The sequence below is a fragment of the Eucyclogobius newberryi genome, unplaced genomic scaffold (assembly GCF_026437365.1).
Source record: "Eucyclogobius newberryi isolate DKJ021-1_F unplaced genomic scaffold, fEucNew1.0.hap1 SCAF_26, whole genome shotgun sequence".
Lineage (NCBI taxonomy): Eukaryota > Metazoa > Chordata > Actinopteri > Gobiiformes > Gobiidae > Eucyclogobius > Eucyclogobius newberryi.
The window spans coordinates 480,001-506,011 of NW_027315901.1; the positions used below are offsets into that span (position 1 = coordinate 480,001).

A 26,011-nucleotide genomic window follows, 5' to 3' on the forward strand; every position below is an offset into this window, starting at 1 on the left:
CCCTCACGACGCCGACGCCCGACAGAGCAAGAGGAGGAGGAGCTAACATGTGATGGACCCTCACGACGCCGACGCCCGACAACGCAAGAGGAGGAGGAGCTAACATGTGATGGACCCTCACGACGCCGACGCCCGACAACGCAAGAGGAGGAGGAGCTAACATGTGATGGACCCTCACGACGCCGACGCCCGACAACGCAAGAGGAGGAGGAGCTAACATGTGATGGACCCTCACGACGCCGACGCCCGACAGAGCAAGAGGAGGAGGAGCTAACATGTGATGGACCCTCACGACGCCGACGCCCGACAACGCAAGAGGAGGAGGAGCTAACATGTGATGGACCCTCACGACGCCGACGCCTGACAACGCAAGAGGAGGAGGAGCTAACATGTGATGGACCCTCACGACGCCGACGCCCGACAACGCAAGAGGAGGAGGAGCTAACATGTGATGGACCCTCACGACGCCGACGCCCGACAACGCAAGAGGAGGAGGAGCTAACATGTGATGGACCCTCACGACGCCGACGCCCGACAACGCAAGAGGAGGAGGAGCTAACATGTGATGGACCCTCACGACGCCGACGCCCGACAACGCAAGAGGAGGAGGAGCTAACATGTGATGGACCCTCACGACGCCGACGCCCGACAGAGCAAGAGGAGGAGGAGCTAACATGTGATGGACCCTCACGACGCCGACGCCCGACAACGCAAGAGGAGGAGGAGCTAACATGTGATGGACCCTCACGACGCCGACGCCCGACAACGCAAGAGGAGGAGGAGCTAACATGTGATGGACCCTCACGACGCCGACGCCCGACAACGCAAGAGGAGGAGGAGCTAACATGTGATGGACCCTCACGACGCCGACGCCCGACAGAGCAAGAGGAGGAGGAGCTAACATGTGATGGACCCTCACGACGCCGACGCCCGACAACGCAAGAGGAGGAGGAGCTAACATGTGATGGACCCTCACGACGCCGACGCCTGACAACGCAAGAGGAGGAGGAGCTAACATGTGATGGACCCTCACGACGCCGACGCCCGACAACGCAAGAGGAGGAGGAGCTAACATGTGATGGACCCTCACGACGCCGACGCCCGACAACGCAAGAGGAGGAGGAGCTAACATGTGATCGACCCTCACGACGCCGACGCCCGACAACGCAAGAGGAGGAGGAGCTAACATGTGATGGACCCTCACGACGCCGACGCCCGACAACGCAAGAGGAGGAGGAGCTAACATGTGATCGACCCTCACAACGCCGACGCCCGACAACGCAAGAGGAGGAGGAGCTAACATGTGATGGACCCTCACGACGCCGACGCCCGACAACGCAAGAGGAGGAGGAGCTAACATGTGATGGACCCTCACGACGCCGACGCCCGACAACGCAAGAGGAGGAGGAGCTAACATGTGATCGACCCTCACGACGCCGACGCCCGACAACGCAAGAGGAGGAGGAGCTAACATGTGATGGACCCTCACGACGCCGACGCCCGACAGAGCAAGAGGAGGAGGAGCTAACATGTGATCGACCCTCACGACGCCGATGCCCGACAACGCAAGAGGAGGAGGAGCTAACATGTGATCGACCCTCACGACGCCGACGCCCGACAACGCAAGAGGAGGAGGAGCTAACATGTGATCGACCCTCACGACGCCGACGCCCGACAACGCAAGAGGAGGAGGAGCTAACATGTGATGGACCCTCACGACGCCGACGCCCGACAGAGCAAGAGGAGGAGGAGCTAACATGTGATCGACCCTCACGACGCCGACGCCCGACAACGCAAGAGGAGGAGGAGCTAACATGTGATCGACCCTCACGACGCCGACGCCCGACAACGCAAGAGGAGGAGGAGCTAACATGTGATCGACCCTCACGACGCCGACGCCCGACAACGCAAGAGGAGGAGGAGCTAACATGTGATGGACCCTCACGACGCCGACGCCGACGCCCGACAACGCAAGAGGAGGAGGAGCTAACATGTGATCGACCCTCACGACGCCGACGCCCGACAGAGCAAGAGGAGGAGGAGCTAACATGTGATGGACCCTCACGACGCCGACGCCCGACAACGCAAGAGGAGGAGGAGCTAACATGTGATGGACCCTCACGACGCCGATGCCCGACAACGCAAGAGGAGGAGGAGCTAACATGTGATGGACCCTCACGACGCCGACGCCCGACAGAGCAAGAGGAGGAGGAGCTAACATGTGATGGACCCTCACGTCGCCGATGCCCGACAGAGCAAGAGGAGGAGGAGCTAACATGTGATGGACCCTCACGACGCCGACGCCCGACAGCAAGAGGAGGAGGAGCTAACATGTGATGGACCCTCACGACGCCGACGCCCGACAACGCAAGAGGAGGAGGAGCTAACATGTGATCGACCCTCACGACGCCGACGCCCGACAACGCAAGAGGAGGAGGAGCTAACATGTGATGGACCCTCACGACGCCGACGCCCGACAACGCAAGAGGAGGAGGAGCTAACATGTGATGGACCCTCACGACGCCGACGCCCGACAACGCAAGAGGAGGAGGAGCTAACATGTGATCGACCCTCACGACGCCGACGCCCGACAACGCAAGAGGAGGAGGAGCTAACATGTGATGGACCCTCACGACGCCGACGCCCGACAACGCAAGAGGAGGAGGAGCTAACATGTGATGGACCCTCACGACGCCGACGCCCGACAACGCAAGAGGAGGAGGAGCTAACATGTGATGGACCCTCACGACGCCGACGCCTGACAACGCAAGAGGAGGAGGAGCTAACATGTGATGGACCCTCACGACGCCGACGCCCGACAACGCAAGAGGAGGAGGAGCTAACATGTGATGGACCCTCACGACGCCGACGCCCGACAACGCAAGAGGAGGAGGAGCTAACATGTGATCGACCCTCACGACGCCGACGCCCGACAACGCAAGAGGAGGAGGAGCTAACATGTGATCGACCCTCACGACGCCGACGCCCGACAACGCAAGAGGAGGAGGAGCTAACATGTGATGGACCCTCACGACGCCGATGCCCGACAACGCAAGAGGAGGAGGAGCTAACATGTGATCGACCCTCACGACGCCGACGCCCGACAACGCAAGAGGAGGAGGAGCTAACATGTGATCGACCCTCACGACGCCGACGCCCGACAACGCAAGAGGAGGAGGAGCTAACATGTGATCGACCCTCACGACGCCGACGCCCGACAACGCAAGAGGAGGAGGAGCTAACATGTGATCGACCCTCACGACGCCGACGCCCGACAACGCAAGAGGAGGAGGAGCTAACATGTGATGGACCCTCACGACGCCGACGCCCGACAACGCAAGAGGAGGAGGAGCTAACATGTGATCGACCCTCACGACGCCGACGCCCGACAACGCAAGAGGAGGAGGAGCTAACATGTGATCGACCCTCACGACGCCGACGCCCGACAACGCAAGAGGAGGAGGAGCTAACATGTGATCGACCCTCACGACGCCGACGCCCGACAACGCAAGAGGAGGAGGAGCTAACATGTGATGGACCCTCACGACGCCGACGCCCGACAACGCAAGAGGAGGAGGAGCTAACATGTGATGGACCCTCACGACGCCGACGCCCGACAACGCAAGAGGAGGAGGAGCTAACATGTGATGGACCCTCACGACGCCGACGCCCGACAACGCAAGAGGAGGAGGAGCTAACATGTGATGGACCCTCACGACGCCGACGCCCGACAACGCAAGAGGAGGAGGAGCTAACATGTGATCGACTCCTCCTGCTGCTGTTACTCCTCCTGCTGCTGTTACTCCTCCTGCTGCTGTTACTCCTCCTGCTGCTGTTACTCCTCCTGCTGCTGTTACTCCTCCTGCTGCTGTTACTCCTCCTGCTGCTGTTACTCCTCCTGCTGCTGTTACTCCTCCTGCTCTGGTGGTGTTACAGACTTGTGTCTTCCTTGTTTACACATGTTGACGGGAGACTATATATAGTTATATATCTATCGGAAATTAATAAATATAAATTAGAAATGTTTTGGATGTTGACACTAAACAAACTTTGATTTGGTCTTTCAGGTTGTACTTTGACATTTTGACAAAGATATGAAATGTGCTTTAGATTTAATCAAATGGAATTATTGTGTGAAAAAAGTAGGTAAAAATATAGAAATAATTACCGTCAGGGGTCAAACCCGCAGCCTCTGTGACCTCTGTGACCTCTGTGACCTCTGTGACCTCTGTGACCTCTGCCTCGTGTTTCCAAACCCAGAGCTCTGGTCACCATCCTCCGAGCTACAGCACAGTCTGTTCTGGGACGTTCTTTCACCGGCTGCAGGAACTCTGCAAAATACAGAGTCTAGATTATTTCCGGTGACGTCATTTCCAGTGAGTGTATCGCGTTTTCAGAGATGTTCGTTCTTTGAGCTTTTTATCGATTAATCCACGAATTATACACACTATTTAAGATAAGATAAGATATTCCTTTATTGTCCCACATGGGGAAATTTCATTGTTGCAACGCAGGTAGATCCAGAGGTAGATCCAGAAGAACAGATCACTTATAGGAAGTCTGAAAAACACTTTCAGTAGAAGATCTCCTATAAATAAATAAAAACTCCCATAGACAAATAAATAAATAAATACATAAATACCATGTCATGTGATCACGACAGTAATTGCACATGAATATGTGTCACGACAGCACATAGATTGCACATGAATTTCACAGTAATTGCACATATGACAGAATTGCACATGGTTAGGTCAGTATTGTGAGTGTTCAGGACTAACAGTGTTTGTTATAAAGTCTGACAGCAGCAGAAGGAAAGACCTGCGAAACCTTTCCTTCACACAGAGGGTGGATCAGTCTCTCACTGAAGCTGCTCTCCAGAGCGGACAGAGTGTCCTGCAGGGGACAGAGTGTCCTGCAGGGGACAGAGTGTCCTGCAGGGGGCGACACTCATGGTCCAGCATAGATGTGAATCTAGCCAGGACCCTCCTGTCCCCCACCTCCTGCACCGAGTCCAGAGCACAGCCCAGGACGGAGCTGGACTTCTTGAGGACTCTGTCCAGCCTCTTCCTCTCTCTCTCTGTGATGCTGCTGCTCCAGCAGGCCACACCTACAGGAGCTGATGCCACCACAGAGTCAGAGAAGGTCTTCAGGAGTGGCCCTGTCAGGAGTGGCCCTGTCAGGAGTGGCCCTGTCACTCCAAAAGACCTGAGTCTCCTCAGGAGGTGGAGCTGACTCTGGCTCTTCCTGTTCAGTCTGTGTTATGAGTCCAGTCCAGTTTGTGGTTCAGATGAACACCAGGTACTTGTATGAGTCACTCTCTCAATGTCCCGTCCCTGGATGTTCACTGGTGAGGGGGCAGTGGGGTGGCGTCTGTGGAAGTCCACCACCATCTCCTTGGTCTTCCCCGCGTTGATGAGGAGGTGGTTCCGCTGGCACCAGTCCACAAAGTCCTGCTCCAGTCCTCTGTACTCCGCGTCATCGTCGTCCGTGATGAGTCCGATGATGGCAGAGTCATCAGAGAACTTCTGCAGGACACAGCTGTCCGTGTCATGTCTGAAGTCTGCAGTGTAAAGGGTGAAGAGAAAGGGCGCGAGGACAGTGCCCTGGGGCGCCCCCACACTGCAGGTCCGAGTGTCAGACACACAGTTCCGGGCTCTCACAAACTGGGGTCGGTCTGTGAGGTCGTCCAGGATCCACTCTGCAGGTCATACTCCACACCAGCCGTCTCCAGCTTGTCCCTCAGGAGCTGATGGTGTTGAAGGCGCTGGTAAGATGAAAGAACAGGATCCTCACAGAGCTGCCAGGCTTTTCCAGGTGAGAGAGAGAGCGGTGCAGCAGGAGATGACGGCGTCCTCCACTCCGATGCCAGACCGATATGCAAACTGCAGCGGGTCCATGGCTGAGCTCACGGTGGAGCGGAGGTGGTCCAGGACCAGCTCCAGTGTCTTCATCAGGACGTGAGAGCCACTGGCCTGAAGCTGTTGAGGTCTTTGGGGCGCGGTGTCTTGGGCACAGGTACCAGACTGGAGGTCTTCCAGACCTGTGGTACCACCCTCAGCTTCAGGCTCATGTTGAAGACATGCTCCACAACTCCACACAGTTCATCTGCAGGACTTAAGGAGCCTGGGGCTGATGCCATCAGGTCCTGCTGCCTTCCTCACTTTAATCCTCTTCAGCTCACTCCTCACCTGTGCTGCTGTGACAGTCAGTGGTTGGCAGGGGGACCGTGTGCTGGGGGGATGGGTGAGTCCAGGCGAAGTGGGGAGCTGATGGTCCGGGGCAGATAAGCGAAGAGGAACAGATGCAGGGCATTGTCCAGCTGTGGAAGAGGGAGCATGCAGCTGTGCAGGGGGAGGGGCGGGTGACCGATCAAACCTCAAGAAGTGAGCATTTAAATCATTCACCCACTGTAGATCCCCCTCTGTCTGGGCAGGGGGGATTTTGAAGCCCGAGATGGTTTTCAGGCTCCTCCACACTCCCTGAATGTTCTTCTGCTGCAGCTGCTCCTCCATCCTCCTCTTGTAGCCGGCCTCAGCCTGCCTGATCTTCCTCCTCAGCTCCTTCTGCACAGTCCTCAGCTCCTCCTTGTTCCCTGACCTGAAGGCTCTCTTCTTCTCCTTCAGCAGAGCCTTCAGTTCACGGTTAATCCATGGCTTGTTGTTTGGAAAACACCGCACCGTCCGGGAGGGAACAATGTTCTCAAAACAGAAGTTGATGTAGTCCGTGATGCACTCTGTGATGGTGTTGATGTCCTCCCCATGTGGGTCATAAAGCTCAGTCCAGACAGTGGTGCTGAAGCAGTCCCTCAGAGCCTCCTCGCTCTCAGCAGACCACCTCCTCACCTCACGGGACACCACAGGCTGCCTGCGCCAATGGGTTCATACACAGGCCTCAGATGTACAAGGTTGTGGTCCGAGCTGCCCAGGGGAGGGAGGGGGGAAGAGGAATAAGCCTCCTTGGTGTTGGCAAAAAACAAGTCCAATGTTCTATTGTTCCTGGTGGGGCAGGTAACATACTGGGTGTATGTTGGTAGAACAGAAGAGGGAGAAGCGTGGTTAAAGTCACCAGAGATGAGGAAGAGAGCCTGTGGGTGCTGTGTTTGCAGCCTACAAGTGCAGGAGAGCAGTGCTTCACAAGCATATTCAGCATTGGCAGACGGGGCCACATAGACTGCGATCAAAATCACATGTGAGAACTCCCGGGGCAGATAATATGGCCTCATGCCAATAGCCAATAGTTCAATATCCTTGTTACATAGCTGCTCCCTCACTGTGCAGTGTTCGGGTTTGGACCAGCTCGTGTTCACATACACCGCCAGACCTCCACCTCTCTTCTTCAGACCTCCACCTCTCTTCTTCAGACCTCCACCTCTCTTCTTCAGACCTCCACCTCTCTTCTTCAGACCTCCACCTCTCTTCTTCAGACCTCCACCTCTCTTCTTCAGACCTCCACCTCTCTTCTTCAGACCTCCACCTCTCTTCTTCAGCCATCCACCTCTCTTCTTCAGACCTCCACCTCTCTTCTTCAGACCTCCACCTCTCTTCTTCAGACCTCCACCTCTTTTCTTCAGACCTCCACCTCTCTTCTTCAGACCTCCACCTCTCTTCTTCAGACCTCCACCTCTCTTCTTCAGACCTCCACCTCTCTTCTTCAGACCTCCACCTCTCTTCTTCAGACCTCCACCTCTCTTCTTCAGACCTCCACCTCTCTTCTTCAGACCTCCACCTCTTTTCTTCAGACCTCCACCTCTCTTCTTCAGACCTCCACCTCTCTTCTTCAGACCTCCACCTCTCTTCTTCAGACCTCCACCTCTCTTCTTCAGACCTCCTCCTCTTTTCTTCAGACCTCCACCTCTCTTCTTCAGACCTCCACCTCTCTTCTTCAGACCTCCACCTCTCTTCTTCAGACCTCCACCTCTTTTCTTCCCGCATTCTCTCGTTCTGTCGCCCGCAGCAGATGAAAATTGTCCAAACCTACAATAGAGTCTGTATTTCTGCTGTTAACCAGGTCTCTGTGAAAATCAAGACACTGCTGTTCCTATAAATCCTCTGGGACCGCATGAGGCTCGCTATTTCCGTCATTTTATTTTGAAGGGACCTCACGTTACCCATGACTACGGCGGGAACCGACTTCCTGTTTGTCCCTCTCTTCTCTCGGAGTTTACGTCCAGCCCGTCTGCTTCTCTGTGTTTTCCTTAGGATGTCCGCCGGGATAACGTGACGATCTCCGGGTAAGACGACTGTTCTCCGCAGTTTCATGAGTTTCTCCTTTTTGTAAACGCGGTACGGCGCCGGCCGGGAGGCGGGGAACGGAGCCGGGGGGCGGGGCCGGAGCCGGGGGGCGGGGCCGGAGCCGGGGGACTCAGAGCCAAGACACATCGCAACGACACGACGAAAACACTCAATCCAGCCGAATAAAGTCAAAACAAGTTAATTTAAAGCGATTCCAGTGCGTGTCCCGATCGTTCGTGAAGTTCCTCTTTCATATAAACGTGTATATAAACGTGTACCGACGACACGCCGTACTTTAGCGCGGCCGGAGGGCGCGGGGGGGGGGCTGATGGGCTCGCTCGGAGCTAGCTCACGTCACAACAACACGACGAACGCAACGAAAAACGCTCAAATCCAGCCGGAAAAAGTCAAAAACAGTTGAATTAAAAACGATTCCAGCGCGTGTCCCTATCGTACAGTAAAATAGAAAAAATATACTAACTATATTTACAAAATATAGGAGATAAAGCACAATAAGTGTGAGGAAAAAAGAGAGAGCGTTTACACCGGGCTGCTAGCTGTACCAGCGCCTTATATCGTAATCATATTCACAAAAGTGAAAGTTTAATTGCTCCGCAAACAATCCGGAGCCTCATACCGTTCACGTTTCTGTATTTCGTGGATTGAAAGCCCTCCTCACTCTCTAACTCCAGCCTGAACTAGCCTAGCGTAGCCTAGCCGCTAGCGTCATGGCTGGACCTACCTTTACCTGTTCAAACTGTCATATGTCGAGTCAGCGCCCTAGCTCCTTCTCTGATGACAGGTGCAGAACCCTAGCTCCTTCTCTGATGACAGGTGCAGAACCCTAGCTCCTTCTCTGATGACAGGTGCAGAACCCTAGCTCCTTCTCTGATGACAGGTGCAGAACCCTGGCTCCTTCTCTGATGACAGGTGCAGAACCCTGGCTCCTTCTCTGATGACAGGTGCAGAACCCTGGCTCCTTCTCTGACGACAGGTGCGTGAAGTGCAGTGTAGTGGTAGTTTTGGTCGCCAGGGTTACGGAGTTAGAAGCGGATCCGCTGTTTAGAGGAGCTAAAGTCCAGCTACAGTCAGGTATTAGCTCGAGGGCTACCGGACCGCGCTACAGGGCGTAGCATTAGCATTAGCAGTAGCAGTAAGGCCGAGCTCAGCCCCTCAGGGTCTCCCGTGCAGCCGGGACTAGACCAGGAACAGAATAGGGACCAATTTGTGACAGTTCGGAGGGGACAAGGCGCTAAACGCCGAACCTCAGAGCGCCGTGAGCTTCACGTCTATAATATGTTTTCTCCCCTCAGCGATCACACGCCCGCTGAACACACGAGAGAAACTCTTGTAATCGGGAGTTCTATTGTTAGAGACGTGAAGCTGCCAGCTGCTAGCGTTAGGTGTTACCCGGGGGCCAGAATGGGTGACATCGAAGGAAACCTTAGGATCTTAAAGCAGAGTAGGGCCCGTTTCCGTCGAGTGGTCATCCACGCAGGCGGTAACGACGGCCGGCGGAGACAATCAGAGGTGCTCAAATTCAAGTAGCCGCGGTGTGTGACCTAGCGAAGTCGATGTCAGACACTGTAATATTTTCTGCCCAATCGGATCAAAGCTGAACTGTACAGCCTCTTTCAGCATCAACAGCTGGTTATCCAGATGGTGCCCTCAAAACAACGTTGTCTTTATTGATAACTGGAGTGCGTTTTGGGGAAAGCCCGGGCTCATACGCAGGGATGGCCCCTCCCACTTCGGAGGGTACATCCCTATTAGTTCGGAATTTGACCGATAGTCTTAGTCGTGTTAAGTGACCATCTAGGGATGAGCCCCGGGCGCAGAGCAGCAGTGTAAGACGCTCCTCTGTCGCTGAACTCTCGCCCGTTCTGTTACATGAGAAGTGTTCAGATTCAAGACAGATAGAGACTGTGTGTGTCCCTCGTGTCCCTCGTGTCCCTCGTGTCCTTCGTGTCCCTCGTGTCCCTCGTACAAATAATGCCAAAAAGTCACATCTCAGAAAAACTATTTCAGGCGTCAGACCAAATAACTTAAGGAAAATAACAATCACAAATGACACAAATATACAAATGAATAAACACGTCAAATGTGACTGATCAACATTAGAGCAATTTCCTCCAAATCGCTCTTAGTTAATGAATTAATTAGTGACTATAACATAGATCTTCAGCTCCAACTGAAACGTGGCTTCAACAAGACGACTACGTCAGACTAAATGAGTCCACCCCACCCACCCACCCATGTTAACTCCACCCACCCACCCATGTTAACTCCACCCACCCATGTTAACCCCACCCATGTTAACCCCACCCACCCATGTTAACCCCACCCACCCATGTTAACGCCACCCACCCACGTTAACCCCACCCACCCACGTTAACCCCACCCACCCACGTAAACCCCACCCACCCACGTAAACCCCACCCACCCACGTTAACCCCACCCACCCACGTTAAACCCAACCACCCACGTTAACCCCACCCACCCACGTTAACCCCACCCACCCATGTAAACCCCACCCACCCATGTTAACCCCACCCACCCATGTAAACCCCACCCACCCATGTTAACCCCACCCACCCATGTTAACCCCACCCACCCATGTTAACCCCACCCACCCATGTAAACCCCACCCACCCATGTTAACCCCACCCACCCATGTTACCTCTCACACCTCCAGGAGCACAGAGGTGGGCGTGGCAGTGATCTCACACTCAAGCGTACGTATGGAATAGAGATTAGTGACCTTATTGTCTCACTCAAAACTCTATATCAGGGGTGGCAAACCCGCGGTTCGCGAGCCGCATGCGGCTCTTTGCCTGGTTTCATGCGGCTCTTTTACGTTCATATCAACATTTGTGTTTGTGTTGTACCAGACGGCGCTCTGCGTAAGCGGAGGCGCCCGCAGGGTCCTGCCCACGAGCGCTGCGCTAGAACCGGCCCCCGTGTTGGCCTAGCGGTTAGCGACACGGCTTTGAGTGCAGAGGTCTGTAAGATCGATACATGAACTCTTTATCTTGCATTTTTTCCCCTCGTCTCCTAACTACATAGTAAAAGAGGACTAGAGAGGAGCTGCCCAAACCCCTGAACTCATTTGATATTGAAATAAATGAGTTGGGAGACGAGGAAAAAAATGCAAGATTAAAAGTTCATTTCGATCTCACGAACCTCTGCACATAAAGCCGTGTCGCTAACCGCTGGGCCAACACACACGACGATTCACCGCCAGAACACGAAGACTAGTCACTGAGTATGTGCGGCGCTCAACCGCATGGAAATGGAGCTTCGGCATTCTCCGGATCACGGCTCGGCAGCCAATCAGCACGCAGAATGCAAATTTTCACTTGTAAACTGTCATGGCGCGCGCCGAGGCGGACTTTAATCAAAGCTTCCCGGCCCGATTTAATGATAATATTCCCTTTTTTCTAAGGTTTATTAATAAAAATGAGCCCGTCCTTGCACTCAAAAATGCCCGTCCACATTTCAAAATACCCCCTCCAAAATACGGGGAGACGGCCTCATCTAAAAGAAAACCAGCAATAATGAACTTCAACATGGAATGTAAAAGATTTTTGGTTTTGGACTTTGTTGAACTGAGAGTTTGTGTGAGACACAATGTTCATTGTTGAAAATGACTGGCTTGTGGTCATATACTGTAGAAGTCAGTTTCTGTCATTATCATGTTGGTGTGTGACATGATATTGTTAATAATAATAATAATTTGTCTGAGCGGCGGTCTGTCTGTCTGTCTGTCTGTCTGTCTGTCTGTCTGTCTGTCTGTCTGTCTGTCTGTCTGTCTGTCTGTCTGTCTGTCTGTCTGTCTGTCTGTCTGTCTGTCTGTCTGTCTGTCTGTCTGTCTGTCTGTCTGTCTGTCTGTCTGTCTGTCTGTCTGTCTGTCTGTCTGTCTGTCTGTCTGTCTGTCTGTCTGTCTGTCTGTCTGTCTGTCTGTCTGTCTGTCTGTCTGTCTGTCTGTCTGTCTGTCTGTCTGTCTGTCTGTCTGTCTGTCTGTCTGTCTGTCTGTCTGTCTGTCTGTCTGTCTGTCTGTCTGTCTGTCTGTCTGTCTGTCTGTCTGTCTGTCTGTCTGTCTGTCTGTCTGTCTGTCTGTCTGTCTGTCTGTCTGTCTGTCTGTCTGTCTGTCTGTCTGTCTGTCTGTCTGTCTGTCTGTCTGTCTGTCTGTCTGTCTGTCTGTCTGTCTGTCTGTCTGTCTGTCTGTCTGTCTGTCTGTCTGTCTGTCTGTCTGTCTGTCTGTCTGTCTGTCTGTCTGTCTGTCTGTCTGTCTGTCTGTCTGTCTGTCTGTCTGTCTGTCTGTCTGTCTGTCTGTCTGTCTGTCTGTCTGTCTGTCTGTCTGTCTGTCTGTCTGTCTGTCTGTCTGTCTGTCTGTCTGTCTGTCTGTCTGTCTGTCTGTCTGGGTTAGGTGATGTTCATGTGCCATGTGTATGATGTGGCTCTTCGTCTCTGACTGGTTGGCCCCCCCTGCTCTATATTGTCAGATCATTTCATAATTACCTTTCAGTTTATTCTTAAAGATCATCAGCCACAGAATAAAGTTATAATGAAAAGGACAATATCTGAAAAATCTATGTCAAAATTCAAAGAAATAATAGAGCCAATATTCAGTGACATGTCATGTGATCATGTCACGTGATCATGTCACGTGATCATGTGACATGATCATGTGATCATGTCATGTGATCATGTGATCATGTCACGTGATCATGTCACGTGATCATGTGACATGATCATGTGATCATGTCATGTGATCATGTCATGTGATCATGTGATCATGTCATGTGATCATGTCATGTGATCATGTGATCATGTCACGTGATCATGTCACGTGATCATGTGATCATGTCATGTGATCATGTCATCATGTCATGTGATCATGTCATCATGTCACGTGATCATGTCACGTGATCATGTCACGTGATCATGTCACGTGATCATGTCACGTGATCATGTCACGTGATCATGTCACGTGATCATGTGATCATGTCACGTGATCATGTGATCATGTCACGTGATCATGTGATCATGTCATGTGATCATGTGATCATGTCACGTGATCATGTCACGTGATCATGTCACGTGATCATGTCACGTGATCATGTCACGTGATCACGTGATCATGTCATGTGATCACGTGATCATGTCATGTGATCACGTGATCATGTCATGTGATCACGTGATCATGTCATGTGATCACGTGATCATGTCATGTGATCACGTGATCATGTCATGTGATCACGTGATCATGTCATGTGATCACGTGATCATGTCATGTGATCACGTGATCATGTCATGTGATCACGTGATCATGTCATGTGATCACGTGATCATGTCATGTGATCACGTGATCATGTCATGTGATCACGTGATCATGTCATGTGATCACGTGATCATGTCATGTGATCACGTGATCATGTCACGTGATCATGTCACGTGATCATGTCACGTGATCATGTCACGTGATCATGTCATGATCACATGTCATGTGATCACGTGATCATGTGATCACGTGATCATGTGATCACGTGATCATGTCACGTGATCATGTCACGTGATCATGTCACGTGATCATGTCATGATCACATGTCATGTGATCACGTGATCATGTCACGTGATCATGTCACGTGATCATGTCACGTGATCATGTCACGTGATCATGTCACGTGATCATGTCACGTGATCATGTCACGTGATCACGTGATCATGTCACGTGATCATGTCACGTGATCATGTGATCATGTCACGTGATCATGTCACGTGATCATGTCACGTGATCATGTCACGTGATCATGTGATCATGTCACGTGATCATGTGATCATGTCACGTGATCATGTGATCATGTCACGTGATCATGTGATCATGTCACGTGATCATGTCACGTGATCATGTGATCATGTCACGTGATCATGTGATCATGTCACGTGATCACATCATGTGATCATGTGATCATGTCACGTGATCATGTGATCATGTCACGTGATCATGTGATCATGTCACGTGATCATGTGATCATGTCACGTGATCACATCATGTGATCATGTGATCATGTCACGTGATCACGTCATGTGATCATGTCACGTGATCACGTCATGTGATCATGTCACGTGATCATGTGATCATGTCATGTGATCATGTCACGTGATCATGTGATCATGTCACGTGATCACGTCATGTGATCATGTCACGTGATCATGTGATCATGTCATGTGATCATGTCATGTGATCATGTCATGTGATCACGTCATGTGATCATGTCATGTGATCATGTCATGTGATCATGTCATGTGATCCTGCTGAGAATAGTTTTAGTCCCAGTTTAAGTGATCAATTTGTCGACTTGACCATGAATTCTCTGAAGTCTGCTCTTGATGCTGCAGCTGTGTTAAAACAGAAGGTCATTAGGTCAAAGCGCCTCCTCCTGGTACAACCAAGAACTGCACCACATAAATAAAGAGTTAGAAAACTAGAGGGATTATTTGGCTCCTCCCACACAGAAGAATCTCTAAAAGCAGGAAAAGTTGCTCCTGTCCTGTCAGCAGCTCTGTGTGAGGCCCAAACCAGAGACTATTCACATCTAATAGAAGTCAACAAAAGTAACACTACATTTCTTTTCAGCGCTGTAGCCATGGTAACAAACTGTCACAGCAGTAGAGCCCTCACTCCCAGCTACACTTAGCTCTGATGATTTCCTCCTATTTTTTAACAATAAAATAAAAACAATCAGAGATAAATGAGATAAAATGACTCGCACTATTCGCCCTGAACAAGCCCAAGCTGTAAATCTAACGTCCCAGATAAATCCAGCTGTAAACTTAGAAATATTCACAGCTGTTGATCAAGAGAGAGAACTTCAGCCATTATGTCCTCTAAAAGCTCCACTTGTGTCCTAGACCCCATTCCAAGCTCCTCAAAGACATTCTCCCCCTAATTATAGACCCTATTCTTAATATAATAAATACTTCACTCGAAAGTGTTTATGTTCCACGTCCTTCAAACATGACGTCATTAAACCTCTTCTGAAAAAGACTCATCTAGATCCCGACCTATTGGTAAACTACAGACCTATTTATAATCTTCCCTTTGTCTCGAAAATCTTTTAAAAAGTTGTAGTAAAACAGCTTTGTCGCCCCCTACAGCAGTGTTCAGAGCCCACCACAGCAGTGTTCAGAGCCCACCACAGCAGTGTTCAGAGCCCACCACAGCAGTGTTCAGAGCCCACCACAGCAGGGTTCAGAGCCCACTACAGCAGGGTTCAGAGCCCACCACAGCAGGGTTCAGAGCCCACCACAGCACTGAAACTGCCCTAGTCAAAGTCACAAATGATTTGTTATTAGCCGCTGACGATGGACTGGTCTCAGTCCTGGTTCTGTTGGACCTCAGCGCAGCGTTTGACCATCGACCACAACATTCTACTGCAGAGGTTAGAATGTGATGTAGGTGTCGGAGGCCCCGCCCTCAGAGGCCCCGCTCTCAGAGGCCCCGCCCTCAGAGGCCCCGCCCTCAGAGGCCCCGCCCTCAGAGGCCCCGCCCTCAGCTGCTTTAAATCCTATTTATCTGATAGGTACCAATTTGTTAATGTAAACCAGAGCTCCTCCCCTTGTTCTAAAGTAACTCACGGTGTGCCTCAGGGGTCAGTACTGGGTCCAGGTCTCTTTACTCTTTACATGCTGCCGTTAGGTCACATGATCAGGTCACATGATCAGGTCACATGGCATTAACTTCCACTGCTCTGCAGACGACACTCAGCTGTATTGATCAATGAACCTGATCAGAGCGATCAAGTTCAGACTTAGAGCTCGTGTGAAGGAGATAAAAACCTGGAGGTCATTGTGCTGGAGGTCATTGTGCTGAAGGTCATTGTGCTGGAGGTCATTGTGCTGAGGTCATTGTGCTGAAGGTCATTGTGCTGGAGGTCATTGTGCTGGAGGTCATTGTGCTGAAGGTCATTGTGCTGGAGGTCTGTGCTGGAGGTCATTGTGCCGGAGGTCATTGTGCCGGAGGTCATTGTGCCGGAGGTCATTGTGCTGGAGGTCATTGTGCCGGAGGTCATTGTGCCGGAGGTCATTGTGCCGAAGGTCATTGTGCCGGAGGTCATTGTGCCGGAGGTCATTGTGCCGGAGGTCATTGTGCCGGAGGTCATTGTGCCGGAGGTCATTGTGCCGGAGGTCATTGTGCTGAAGGTCATTGTGCTGGAGGTCATTGTGCTGAGGTCATTGTGCTGAAGGTCATTGTGCTGGAGGTCATTGTGCTGGAGGTCATTGTGCTGAAGGTCATTGTGCTGGAGGTCTGTGCTGGAGGTCATTGTGCTGGAGGTCATTGTGCCGGAGGTCATTGTGCCGGAGGTCATTGTGCCGGAGGTCATTGTGCCGGAGGTCATTGTGCTGGAGGTCATTGTGCCGAAGGTCATTGTGCCGGAGGTCATTGTGCCGGAGGTCATTGTGCTGGAGGTCATTGTGCTGGAGGTCATTGTGCTGGAGGTCATTGTGCTGAGGTCATTGTGCTGAAGGTCATTGTGCTGGAGGTCATTGTGCTGGAGGTCATTGTGCTGAAGGTCATTGTGCTGGAGGTCATTGTGCCGGAGGTCATTGTGCCGGAGGTCATTGTGCCGGAGGTCATTGTGCCGGAGGTCATTGTGCCGGAGGTCATTGTGCCGGAGGTCATTGTGCCGGAGGTCATTGTGCCGGAGGTCATTGTGCCGAAGGTCATTGTGCCGGAGGTCATTGTGCTGGAGGTCATTGTGCTGAAGGTCATTGTGCTGGAGGTCATTGTGCTGAGGTCATTGTGCTGAAGGTCATTGTGCTGGAGGTCATTGTGCTGGAGGTCATTGTGCTGAAGGTCATTGTGCTGGAGGTCTGTGCTGGAGGTCATTGTGCTGGAGGTCATTGTGCCGGAGGTCATTGTGCCGGAGGTCATTGTGCCGGAGGTCATTGTGCCGGAGGTCATTGTGCTGGAGGTCATTGTGCCGAAGGTCATTGTGCCGGAGGTCATTGTGCCGGAGGTCATTGTGCCGGAGGTCATTGTGCTGAAGGTCATTGTGCCGGAGGTCATTGTGCCGGAGGTCATTGTGCCGGAGGTCATTGTGCCGGAGGTCATTGTGCCGGAGGTCATTGTGCTGGAGGTCATTGTGCTGAAGGTCATTGTGCTGGAGGTCATTGTGCTGGAGGTCATTGTGCTGGAAGTCATTGTGCTGGAGGTCATTGTGCTGGAGGTCATTGTGCTGGAGGTCATTGTGCTGGAGGTCATTGTGCTGGAGGTCATTGTGCTGGTCCTAAACATCTGAAGCCTCCAGTTCTACTGTGAGAAACCTCAGAGTCTGATTGGACCAGGAGCTCTCATTTAAAGCTCATATAAATCAAGTCTGTAAAACAAACTCTTTCATCTGTGTAATAAAGATCAAATCAGAAGAATCCGGCCTAAAAGCGAAGCTGAAAAACGTCTCCTGCATCTGTAACGTCTCGATTCTCCTGTAACTCCTGCTCACAGCAGGTCCTAAAAGCTCCATAAAAAGCTTTAACTGGTTCAAAATGCAGCAGCAAGATTACAAGAGGAACTAACAGAAGAGAGCACATTACGCCGGTGCTGGAGTCTCTTCACTGGCTCCTGTCCTGTTTTGAATCACATTTAAACTCCTCCTCCTGACTTACAAAGCCATAAATGACATGGCCCCTCCCACCTCAAAGATGCTCTAGAACCATCTCATCCAATCAGAGCTCTTCACTCTCTAAATGCTGGTCCCAAGAGTCTCTAAAAGCACAGTAGGAGGTAGAGCCTTCTGGTGGTCCCAAGAGTCTCTAAAAGCACAGTAGGAGGTAGAGCCTTCTGGTGGTCCCAAGAGTCTCTAAAAGCACAGTAGGAGGTAGAGCCTTCTGGTGATCCCAAGAGTCTCTAAAAGCACAGTAGGAGGTAGAGCTCCTGTCCATGTTAAAGGGGCTGACACAGTCTCTTCATTTAAGTCCAGGCTTAAAACGTTCCTCTTTGAAATGACTTATGCTCAGGCCAGTGAGGAACAGAAATACAAAGCTACAGTTGCCCTAGCAGCAACTCTGGGGGGAAGTATGGCAGCTTGTGGTGCTCGGGCCTAATAAGTCTATAACATGAGAAGAAACAAAACCACGTACCTGCTCGTCGCAGGGCTTTGCCCTTGGCCTTCTTGCTTCCCTGGGACAGAGCTCGAGTTTTCAAACGAGGATGAGCGATGGACAGAGCATGGAGAGCTGAGGAGAACAAACATCACAACCATCAGCTAAAGACTGAGGAGAACAAACATCACAACCATCAGCTAAAGACTGAGGAGAACAAACATCACAACCATCAGCTAAAGACTGAGGAGAACAAACATCACAACCATCAGCTAAAGACTGAGGAGAACAAACATCACAACCATCAGCTAAAGACTAAAGACTGAGAAGAACAAACATCACAACCATAAGCTAAAGACTGAGAAGAACAAACATCACAACCATAAGCTAAAGACTGAGAAGAACAAACATCACAACCATCAGCTAAAGACTGAGGAGAACAAACATCACAACCATAAGCTAAAGACTGAGAAGAACAAACATCACAACCATCAGCTAAAGACTGAGAAGAACAAACATTACAACCATCAGCTAAAGACTGAGGAGAACAAACATCACAACCATCAGCTAAAGACTGAGGAGAACAAACATCACAACCATCAGCTAAAGACCGAGGAGAACAAACATCACAACCATCAGCTAAAGACTGAGGAGAACAAACATCACAACCATAAGCTAAAGACTGAGGAGAACAAACATCACAACCATCAGCTAAAGACTGAGGAGAACAAACATCACAACCATCAGCTAAAGACTGAGGAGAACAAACATCACAACCATCAGCTAAAGACTGAGGAGAACAAACATCACAACCATCAGCTAAAGACTGAGAAGAACAAACATTACAACCATCAGCTAAAGACTGAGAAGAACAAACATCACAACCATCAGCTAAAGACTGAGGAGAACAAACATCACAACCATCAGCTAAAGACTGAGGAGAACAAACATCACAACCATCAGCTAAAGACTGAGGAGAACAAACATCACAACCATCAGCTAAAGACTGAGAAGAACAAACATCACAACCATCAGCTAAAGACTGAGGAGAACAAACATCACAACCATCAGCTAAAGACTGAGGAGAACAAACATCACAACCATCAGCTAAAGACTGAGAAGAACAAACATCACAACCATCAGCTAAAGACTGAGGAGAACAAACATCACAACCATCAGCTAAAGACTGAGGAGAACAAACATCACAACCATCAGCTAAAGACTGAGGAGAACAAACATCACAACCATCAGCTAAAGACTGAGGAGAACAAACATCACAACCATCAGCTAAAGACTGAGAAGAACAAACATCACAACCATCAGCTAAAGACTGAGGAGAACAAACATCACAACCATCAGCTAAAGACTGAGGAGAACAAACATCACAACCATCAGCTAAAGACTGAGGAGAACAAACATCACAACCATCAGCTAAAGACTGAGGAGAACAAACATCACAACCATCAGCTAAAGACTGAGGAGAACAAACATCACAACCATCAGCTAAAGACTGAGAAGAACAAACATCACAACCATCAGCTTAAGACTGAGGAGAACAAACATCACAACCATCAGCTAAAGACTGAGGAGAACAAACATCACAACCATCAGCTTAAGACTGAGGAGAACAAACATCACAACCATCAGCTAAAGACTGAGGAGAACAAACATCACAACCATCAGCTAAAGACTGAGAAGAACAAACATCACAACCATCAGCTTAAGACTGAGGAGAACAAACATCACAACCATCAGCTAAAGACTGAGGAGAACAAACATCACAACCATCAGCTAAAGACTGAGGAGAACAAACATCACAACCATCAGCTAAAGACTGAGGAGAACAAACATCACAACCATCAGCTAAAGACTGAGAAGAACAAACATCACAACCATCAGCTAAAGACTGAGGAGAACAAACATCACAACCATCAGCTAAAGACTGAGGAGAACAAACATCACAACCATCAGCTAAAGACTGAGAAGAACAAACATCACAACCATCAGCTAAAGACTGAGGAGAACAAACATCACAACCATCAGCTAAAGACTGAGGAGAACAAACATCACAACCATCAGCTAAAGACTGAGGAGAACAAACATCACAACCATCAGCTTAAGACTGAGGAGAACAAACATCACAACCATCAGCTAAAGACTGAGGAGAACAAACATCACAACCATCAGCTTAAGACTGAGGAGAACAGACTCAAGGTGGAACATCTGCCGACACAACCACAGCTCTGAAGGTCGAAGACTCTGGTCCAGAGCAGGTTCTGAGTTCAGAGCCTGTTGCTATGGAGATTTAGCGTGATATAAAGTTCCACTAAACCAGGACTTAACCTGAGAACTCACCGGCTGCTTCAGAGGAGAAAACCCCCAAAGCGTGTGTGTCGTCCACCCACTGGACCTTCATCCCTCCTTCACTGAAACACAATGTATAAACGTGTAAACGTGTAAAAGGGTAAACGTGTGAAAGGGTAAACGTGCAAACGTGTAAACGTGTAAACGTGTAAACGTGCAAACGTGCAAACGTGCAAACGTGTAAACGTGTAAACGTGCAAACGTGTAAACGTGTAAAAGGGTAAACGTGCAAACATGTAAACGTGCAAACGTGTAAAAGGGTAAACGTGCAAACGTGTAAACGTGTAAAAGGGTAAACGTGCACACGTGCAAACGTGTAAACGTGCAAACGTGTAAACGTGTAAAAGGGTAAACGTGTAAAAGGGTAAACGTGCAAACATGTAAACGTGCAAACGTGTAAACGTGCAAACGTGTAAAAGGGTAAACGTGTAAAAGGGTAAACGTGCAAACGTGTAAACGTGCAAACGTGTAAACGTGTAAAAGGGTAAACGTGCAAACATGTAAACGTGCAAACGTGTAAAAGGGTAAACGTGCAAACGTGTAAACGTGCAAACGTGTAAACGTGTAAAAGGGTAAACGTGCAAACGTGTAAACGTGCAAACGTGTAAACGTGTAAAAGGGTAAACGTGCAAACATGTAAACGTGCAAACGTGTAAAAGGGTAAACGTGTAAAAGGGTAAACGTGCAAACGTGTAAACGTGCAAACGTGTAAACGTGTAAAAGGGTAAACGTGCAAACGTGTAAACGTGCAAACGTGTAAACGTGTAAAAGGGTAAACGTGCAAACGTGCAAACGTGTAAAAGGGTAAACGTGCAAACGTGTAAACGTGTAAACGTGCAAACGTGTAAACGTGTAAAAGGGTAAACGTGCAAACGTGTAAACGTGCAAACGTGTAAACGTGTAAACGTGTAAAAGGGTAAACGTGCAAACGTGTAAACGTGTAAACGTGCAAACGTGTAAACGTGTAAAAGGGTAAACGTGCAAACGTGTAAACGTGCAAACGTGTAAACGTGTAAAAGGGTAAAAGGGTAAACGTGTAAACGTGTAAAAGGGTAAACGTGTAAAAGGGTAAACGTGCAAACGTGTAAACGTGCAAACGTGTAAACGTGCAAACGTGTAAAAGGGTAAACGTGCAAACATGTAAACGTGCAAACGTATAAACGTGTAAACGTGTAAAAGGGTAAACGTGTAAACGTGTAAACGTGTAAAAGTGTGTATAAAAGTGTCTAAAGGTGCATAAAGAGGTATAAAGGCGTATTGAGGTGTATAAAAGCGTATAAAAGGTGTATAAGGGTGTATAAAGGTGTATAAAAGGTGTATAAAAGTATATGACACTATATAAAAGTATAAAAAAGTGTATAAAGGTGTATACAATTGTATAAACGGTGTATAAAAGTGTAAAAAAGTATATAAAGGTGTATAAAGGTGTATAAAGGTGTATAAAGGTGTATAAAAGGTGTATAAAAGTATATGACACTATATAAAAGTATAAAAAAGTGTATAAAGGTGTATACAATTGTATAAACGGTGTATAAAAGTGTATAAAGGTGTATAAAAGGTGTATAAAGGTGTATAAAAGCGTATAAAAGGTGTATAAGGGTGTATTAAAGTGTATAAAGATGTATAAAGGTGTATAAAGGTGTATAAAAGGTGTATAAAGGTGTATAAAAGCGTATAAAAGGTGTATAAGGGTGTATTAAAGTGTATAAAGATGTATAAAGGTGTATAAAGGTGTATAAAAGGTGTATAAGGGTGTATTAAAGTGTATAAAGATGTATAAAGGTGTATAAAGGTGTATAAAAGGTGTATAAAGGTGTATAAAGGTGTATAAAAAGTGTATAAAAGTATATGAAAGTATATAAAAGTATATAAAAGTGTATAAAGGTGTATAAAAGTATATAAAGTTGTATACAAGTGTATAAACGGTGTATAAAAGTGTATGAAAGTATATGAAAGTATATAAAAGTATATAAAAGTGTATAAAAGTGTATAAAAGGTGTATAAAAGTGTATAAAGGTGTATAACAGTATATGAAAGTATATAAAAGTGTATAAAGGTGTATAAAAGGTGTATAAAAGTGTATAAAGGTGTATAACAGTATATGAAAGTATATAAAAGTGTATAAAAGTGTATAAAAGGTGTATAAAAGTGTATAAAGGTGTATAACAGTATATGAAAGTATATAAAAGGTGTATAAAAGTATATAAAAGTATATAAAGGTGTATGCAAGTATATAAAAGTATATAAAGGTGTATAAAAGTATATAAAAGTGTATAAAAGTATATAAAAGTGTATAAAGGTGTATAAAGGTGTATAAAGGTGTATAAAAGTGTATAAAAGTATATAAAAGTATATAAAGGTGTATAAAGGTGTATAAAGGTGTATAAAGGTGTATAAAGGTGTATAAAAGTATATAAAGGTGTATAAAAGTATATAAAGGTGTATAAAGGTGTATAAAAGTGTATAAAAGTATATAAAAGTATATAAAGGTGTATAAAGGTGTATAAAGGTGTATAAAGGTGTATAAAGGTGTATAAAAGTGTATAAAGGTGTATAAAAGTATATAAAGGTGTATAAAGGTGTATAAAAGTGTATAAAAGTGTATAAAAGTATATAAAAGTATATAAAGGTGTATAAAGGTGTATAAAGGTGTATAAAGGTGTATAAAAGTGTATAAAAGTGTATAAAAGTATATAAAGGTGTATAAAAGTATATAAAGGTGTATAAAGGTGTATAAAGGTGTATAAAAGTGTATAAAAGTGTATAAAAGTATATAAAGGTGTATAAAGGTGTATAAAAGTGTATAAAAGTGTATAAAAGTATATAAAGGTGTATAAAAGTATATAAAGGTGTATAACAGTATATGAAAGTATATAAAAGGTGTATAAAAGTGTATAAAGGTGTATAAAAGTATATAAAAGTATATAAGTATATAAAGGTGTATGAAAGTATATAAAAGTACATAAAAGTGTATAAAGGTGTATAAAGGTGTATAAAAGTGTATAAAGGTGTATAAAGGTGTATAAAAGTGTATAAAAGTATATAAAGGTGTATAAAAGTATATAAAGGTGTATAAAGGTGTATAAAGGTGTATAAAAGTGTATAAAAGTGTATAAAAGTATATAAAGGTGTATAAAAGTATATAAAGGTGTATAAAGGTGTATAAAGGTGTATAAAAGTGTATAAAAGTGTATAAAAGTATATAAAGGTGTATAAAAGTATATAAAGGTGTATAAAAGTGTATAAAAGTGTATAAAAGTGTAACCTGAACTCGGTGAAGGCGTCCAGCAGGTCCTCGGTCTTGAAAAGCACGGGGAAGTCGTAGATCTCGATGACGTGGCTGAACTCTTCGTTCACAGAAACCGACTGGAAGGACGAGAAGTCGCCGTGAACAAAGTTGACGTAGAACCTCAAACCTTCTTTCAGGTGAGAACGGATCTGAGGAAGAGTACGAGCCGAGTTTAAACTATGACTACAGCCAAACAAGACCAACTATCAAGTGTGATGAAAGTAGAATGATGGTATTGAAGTGTTTTATGGCGTCTAACCTCTTCACTCATCTCCTCCGTCTCAGAGTCGCCTCCTGGACTTTCACACTCACATCCTTGGCTCTCCGTCGTCTCCAGAGTCAGATGGTTGGTCTTCCACGCGCCCCTGTCCCAGTTGTCCTCTTCCTGCGTCTTCTCCGAGCTGTAAAACGTGGGTCTCTCTCCTTGGCCGGGTGTGAGTGATGATTCTTCCGTTTCCTCGTGATCGTAGCTCGAGTTCAGAGCGTCTTCGTCGAGGTTTATAGTGTCGTCTGATGCTTCTCCTGCGCTCTGCCCCGTCACACTCTTGCTCTAAAAATGCACAATAAAGAGGTCACAAGTTAATGTTGCAATTACTGTTGTCACGCAAATGGCCAGAGTAAAAAGTCATTCACACACTTTTTAATTTACCCTGCTTCCGAAGAGTGCACACGCTTTTTCGCTCGCTCCGCTTGCTATCGCTGCTTTCCTTATTTATTTTGCTTTTTAATCAGTTTTTGTCTTCCAAACATTTTTGCTTTAGACTTTTTCAAGTAAACCAAGGATTTTAAGAACATTTTTCCAGTTTTAACGACATATCTGACGCCAGCGACATGTCCGGGAGAAGAAGGGAGAAAGACTGTGAACGCTGTCGGAAATATCAACAAGAAATGAATGAGCTGAAAACACGGATATTTGTTTTGGAATCTGAAAAAGTTCTTCACGATACCATTCCTGTGTCAACCGACGGTAAGAAGAGCACACTTTTTACAAGAAAAACTGCTACTTTCAACCTAAACCGCAGTGACTCTGTGTCGTTTCCAAAACTGTCTAAAAACCAGAAAGACCAGGCTGTTTCTTGGAACAAACTTGGAGCAAAGCCTAAACGATACAAAGATAACGTGAAGTCACCTAAAATACAGCTCACCAACAGATTTTGACCACTTTCAGAGATGGAATTAAATGAAAAAAGGAAAGATGACGTGGCCAAAATACAGCGAGGAGGATCTGTGCCACAAGCCAAGGTCATTGTTTTAGTTGGGGACGGCGCGATAAGTCACGTGACGCATGAAAAGATAAACACACATTCTTTTCCAAGCGCCACTGTTTCTGAGATAACGTCACTCCTTCCAAATATTATGGCTAAGCATGGAGGAGCTAAACAGCTGATTGTGCACGTGGGTGCAGTGGACATGCGGCGGGAACAGACTGAAGTTTTGAAAAAAGACTTCTTGAAGTTATTCGACGTGCTTGATAAAATGGAAATCAAAACATTCATAAGTGGACCTCTTCCAAACATCGACAGGAGGATAAACAAGTTTAGCCGGCTTCTTCAGCTGAACACATGGCTGTCCAAAGAGTGCTCCCCGAGAGGACTACACTATATTGAGAACTTCTATCTATTCTGGAAACGAGAGGACCTGTTTAAGAGAAATGGCCCCCACCTATGCAGAGGTGGAGTGAGGGTGCTGACAGAGAACCTGCTCCACGCTCTGAGGCATTGGACTGGGCCTGGACAGGGTCCTGAGCAGATAGTTAGAGAAGAGAGGAATGAGAGAAGAATTCCTGCTCCATCAGCCAGAGACCGAGCCAATGTTTCAACATCAAAAGCACCACAACCTCAGCCTCCACCAAAGGATTCATCAGCAGCTGCTCCACCACCACCAGCAAAGGATTCAGCTCCAGCTGCTCCACATTCACCTCCACCGCCTCCAGCAAAGGAACAATCTTCAAAGGCCTTGGACCCATCTGTGACAAGCCCAACAACATCCCTGTCATCGCCCCTGCCCTCACACCAGCCCT

At 47.8% G+C, this 26,011-nt stretch overlaps 1 protein-coding gene across 1 annotated transcript in view; it reads right to left on the reverse strand.

Moving 5' to 3' along the window:
- LOC140372576 (uncharacterized) overlaps positions 1 to 26,011 on the reverse strand; it is a gene marked incomplete at its 5' end in the record, with an annotated part of 45,798 nt that overhangs the window by 2,616 nt on the left and 17,171 nt on the right. The window contains 5 exons of the mRNA XM_072459711.1: positions 4,169 to 4,331; positions 18,378 to 18,473; positions 20,694 to 20,764; positions 23,968 to 24,140; positions 24,251 to 24,541. Coding sequence (XP_072315812.1) covers positions 4,171 to 4,331; positions 18,378 to 18,473; positions 20,694 to 20,764; positions 23,968 to 24,140; positions 24,251 to 24,541 — 792 coding nt within the window. The remainder of the gene's footprint in view (positions 1 to 4,168; positions 4,332 to 18,377; positions 18,474 to 20,693; positions 20,765 to 23,967; positions 24,141 to 24,250; positions 24,542 to 26,011) is intronic.